The sequence below is a fragment of the Cebus imitator genome, unplaced genomic scaffold (assembly GCF_001604975.1).
Source record: "Cebus imitator isolate Cc_AM_T3 unplaced genomic scaffold, Cebus_imitator-1.0 Scaffold75, whole genome shotgun sequence".
NCBI classification, from domain to species: domain Eukaryota; kingdom Metazoa; phylum Chordata; class Mammalia; order Primates; family Cebidae; genus Cebus; species Cebus imitator.
Window position 1 is genome coordinate 476,112 of NW_016107390.1, and position 3,402 is coordinate 479,513.

General features: G+C 60.9%; 1 protein-coding gene across 1 annotated transcript in view; it reads left to right on the forward strand.

Annotated features, from left to right (window-relative positions):
- Positions 1 to 2,572, forward strand: part of WNT3A (Wnt family member 3A) — a 58,658-nt gene extending 56,086 nt beyond the window's left edge. The window contains exon 4 of the mRNA XM_017532047.1: positions 1,618 to 2,572. Within this exon, the coding sequence (XP_017387536.1) occupies positions 1,618 to 2,097 (480 nt within the window). The 3' untranslated portion in view covers positions 2,098 to 2,572. The remainder of the gene's footprint in view (positions 1 to 1,617) is intronic.
- Positions 2,573 to 3,402: the final 830 nt, after the last annotated feature.

The following is a 3,402-nucleotide window of genomic DNA, read 5'->3' on the forward strand; positions in this document are numbered from 1 at the left end:
AAAAAAAAAAAAAAAAAAAAGTACTGATTGAGGCTGAATCAGTACATTAATAACAGCAACTACAAAAAGTCGTTTAGGAAAAGAAAAATCATAATGTATCACTTGTCTCAAAGTATGACATTTAACGTAGTCCCAACACCACCAGCAGTGAATACTGATGTGAAATTAAGCTAGGCTTTAGGCAGGAGGGGTTGGTGGTTGGAGTGTGCATCAGTGCGGTGGAGTAGGGAGAGAGAACTAACTACCACACCACGGTGAGAAGCCAGTAAATAATGCCTAATGCTGAAAAATCAAGAGCTGTCAAAACAAACGTGTTCTTAGAGTTGTAGACATTGCAAGAGGCTGCATGTGGGACCAGAATTGCTGTTTCTCTAAGCAGGTCTTGGAAACTATTGGGCTCCTTAAAGTATGCACCCTATATAACTTTGATCGAAAGTAAAAGTAAAACAAAAGAGGAAATAAAATGGATATTAGATAAACTAGACGGATGGTGGGGGTGGGTATGCTACTCTGCAGATGCCATAGGAAACAGTCAATATCAGAGGGAGCAGTTCAAGAAAGAGCCAGAAGGGGACGAAGAGGAGGCAGGATTGGGACGCAGAGCCCAGCAGAAGCCTTAGATTAGAACTGTCCAATAGAAGTAGAATGGGAGCCAAAAGTGGCTTGTAGATTATTATAATTTGTCCCACAGAGACACATAGATCATTATAAATTTTCTAGTAGCCACATTTAAAGAGTAAACAGGTAAAACAAGCATTTTTGGTTTTGTTTTGTTTGAGACGGATTCTTGCCCTGTAGCCCAGGCTGGAGTGCAGTGGTGCAATCTCCGCTCGCTGCAACCTCTACCTCCTGGCTCAAGTGATTCTCCTGCCTCTACCTCCCATGTAGCTGGAATCACAGGCACCCACCACGATGCCCAGCTAACTTTTGTATTTTTAGTAGACATGGGCTTCGCCTCAAGTAATCCACCCACCTCAGCCTCCCAAAGTGCTGGGATTACAGGCGTGAGCCACATGCCTGGCCAGAAACAAGTTTAATACTAAATTTGATTTAACTCAGGATAACCAACATGCTATCATTTCAATAATGCAGTCAGTATCAAAATTATGAAAGAGCAGGAATGCAGGGGGAAAGGTCCCCACACTGCCTTCCTCTTCTTCTGCAACCCCATACGGTGACCAGCTTCCTCACTGCTCGTGCTCAGGCCTCCTGCCTTTCCACCCAGCCTGCACACGTCCTCTGGGCAGGGTGCCTGCGTCCTCAGGGTCAGAAGGAGCACCTTGCCCCCTGCATCTCTGCACTTTGCTGCGGCTCTTGGTGTATGGCATCCACGCTGCAGCTCAGTCCTTCCTTCACTCCACCCTAGACGGTGTACACGTACTCAGCTAGGAGACGCGGAGAGGGGAGCCCCCCAGGCCCTGACCAGGGAAGGCTTGGGTCTGGCAAGGGAGCAGGGACCAGCACCTGCACCATAGGAAGAGGGTGGCCCTGGGGCCTTGTCTGGGAGTCTGCCCCTCTGCCCGGGGCTTTATGGAGCAGGAGGGCTGCGGGCGACATGTAACTCTGTTTCCTCGGGGAGTCGCACCCCTGACGCTGGCTCCTGCGCGTGCCCCGCAGGCCATCTCCAGCCACATGCACCTCAAGTGCAAGTGCCACGGGCTGTCGGGCAGCTGCGAGGTGAAGACGTGCTGGTGGTCGCAGCCCGACTTCCGCGCCATCGGCGACTTCCTCAAGGACAAGTATGACAGCGCCTCGGAAATGGTGGTGGAGAAGCACCGGGAGTCCCGCGGCTGGGTGGAGACCCTGCGGCCGCGCTACACCTACTTCAAGGTGCCCACGGAGCGCGACCTGGTCTACTACGAGGCCTCGCCCAACTTCTGCGAGCCCAACCCCGAGACGGGCTCCTTCGGCACGCGCGACCGCACCTGCAACGTCAGCTCCCACGGCATCGACGGCTGCGACCTGCTGTGCTGCGGCCGCGGCCACAACGCGCGCGCGGAGCGGCGCCGGGAGAAGTGCCGCTGCGTGTTCCACTGGTGCTGCTACGTCAGCTGCCAGGAGTGCACGCGCGTGTACGACGTGCACACCTGCAAGTAGGCGCCGGCCGCGCCTCCCCCGGACCGCGCGGGCCCTGCCTGGGGTGCGCTTTTCCCTGGGTGGAGCCGGACTCCCACCAGACGGGACCGGGCAGCGCTCCTCCCTGGGGGCGACGCTCCTCCCTGGGGCCGGCGCTCCTCCCTGGGGGCGGTGCTCCTCCCTGGGGCCGGGGCTCCTCCCTGGGGGCGGCCGCTCCTCCCTGGGGCTGGGGCTCCTCCCTGGGGCCGGGGCTCCTCCCTGGGGGCGGCCGCTCCTCCCTGGGGCTGACGCTCCTCCCTGGGGCTGACGCTCCTCCCTGGGGGCGGGGCTCCTCTCTGGGGGCGGCCGCTCCTCCCTGGGGGCCACGCTCCTCCCTGGGGCTAGGGTTCCTCCCTGGGGGCGGGGCTCCTCCCTGGGGCTGGGGCTCCTCCCTGGGGGCGGGGCTCCTCCGTGGGGCTGACGCTCCTCCCTGGGGCAGGGCTCCTCCCTGGGGGCGACACTTCTCCCTGGGGCTGGGTCTCCTCCCTGGGGCCGGGGCTCCTCCCTGGGGCAGGGCTCTTCCCTGGGGGCGGGGCTCCTCGCTGGGGCAGGGCTCCTCCCTGGGGGCGACACTCCTCCCTGAGGGCTGGGGCTCCTCCTGAAGGAGGTGGAGCTCCAGGATGGGACGGGGCTCTGCATAGGCTTCTCCCTGGGGTCGGGGCTTCTCCGGGTTGGGGGGGGAACACGGCTTCTCCCGCGGGGACAGGGCACCTCCCATTGGGGCGTGGCTCTTGGTGGGCGGGGCACCAGGTGGGCTTCTACCTGCAGGTGGGGCGTCTCCTGAAGGAGGCGGGGTCTGGGTGGGCTCCTCCCTGGGGGCGGAGCTCTTCCATGGGAGCAACGCTCCACGGTGGGCGGGACTCCTGTCTGGATGGGGCAGAACTTCTGACCAGGGCGCTGCCCGTTCCACGCGGGCTGCGACTCTTGGTGGGCGTGGCCTGCATAGGCTCCTCCCTGTGGGTGGGGCTCCGGGACGAGGCTCCGATGGGGGCAGAGCTTCCCTCCGTGGGCGGGACTCTTCCCTGGGAGCCGCCCTCTTGGTTAAGGCGTGGCTACTGCAGGAATCCGGGCCCACCAGGCCCCTTCTCCCCAGCCCGCTGTCAGGTTCCATCCACCCCTGTGTAGAGCGGGAATGTCCCATGAAGCGAGTCGGGTCCCCAGCCCGTGCCTCTGAGATCCGAGGGCCCCTCTCCAGGAGCCTGGCTTTGGAATGCTTCTGGCGCGCGGAGGCCTGTGCCACCCCTTCGACCACCCACCCGACCAGGAGCCCTGCTGGGGATACCTGCA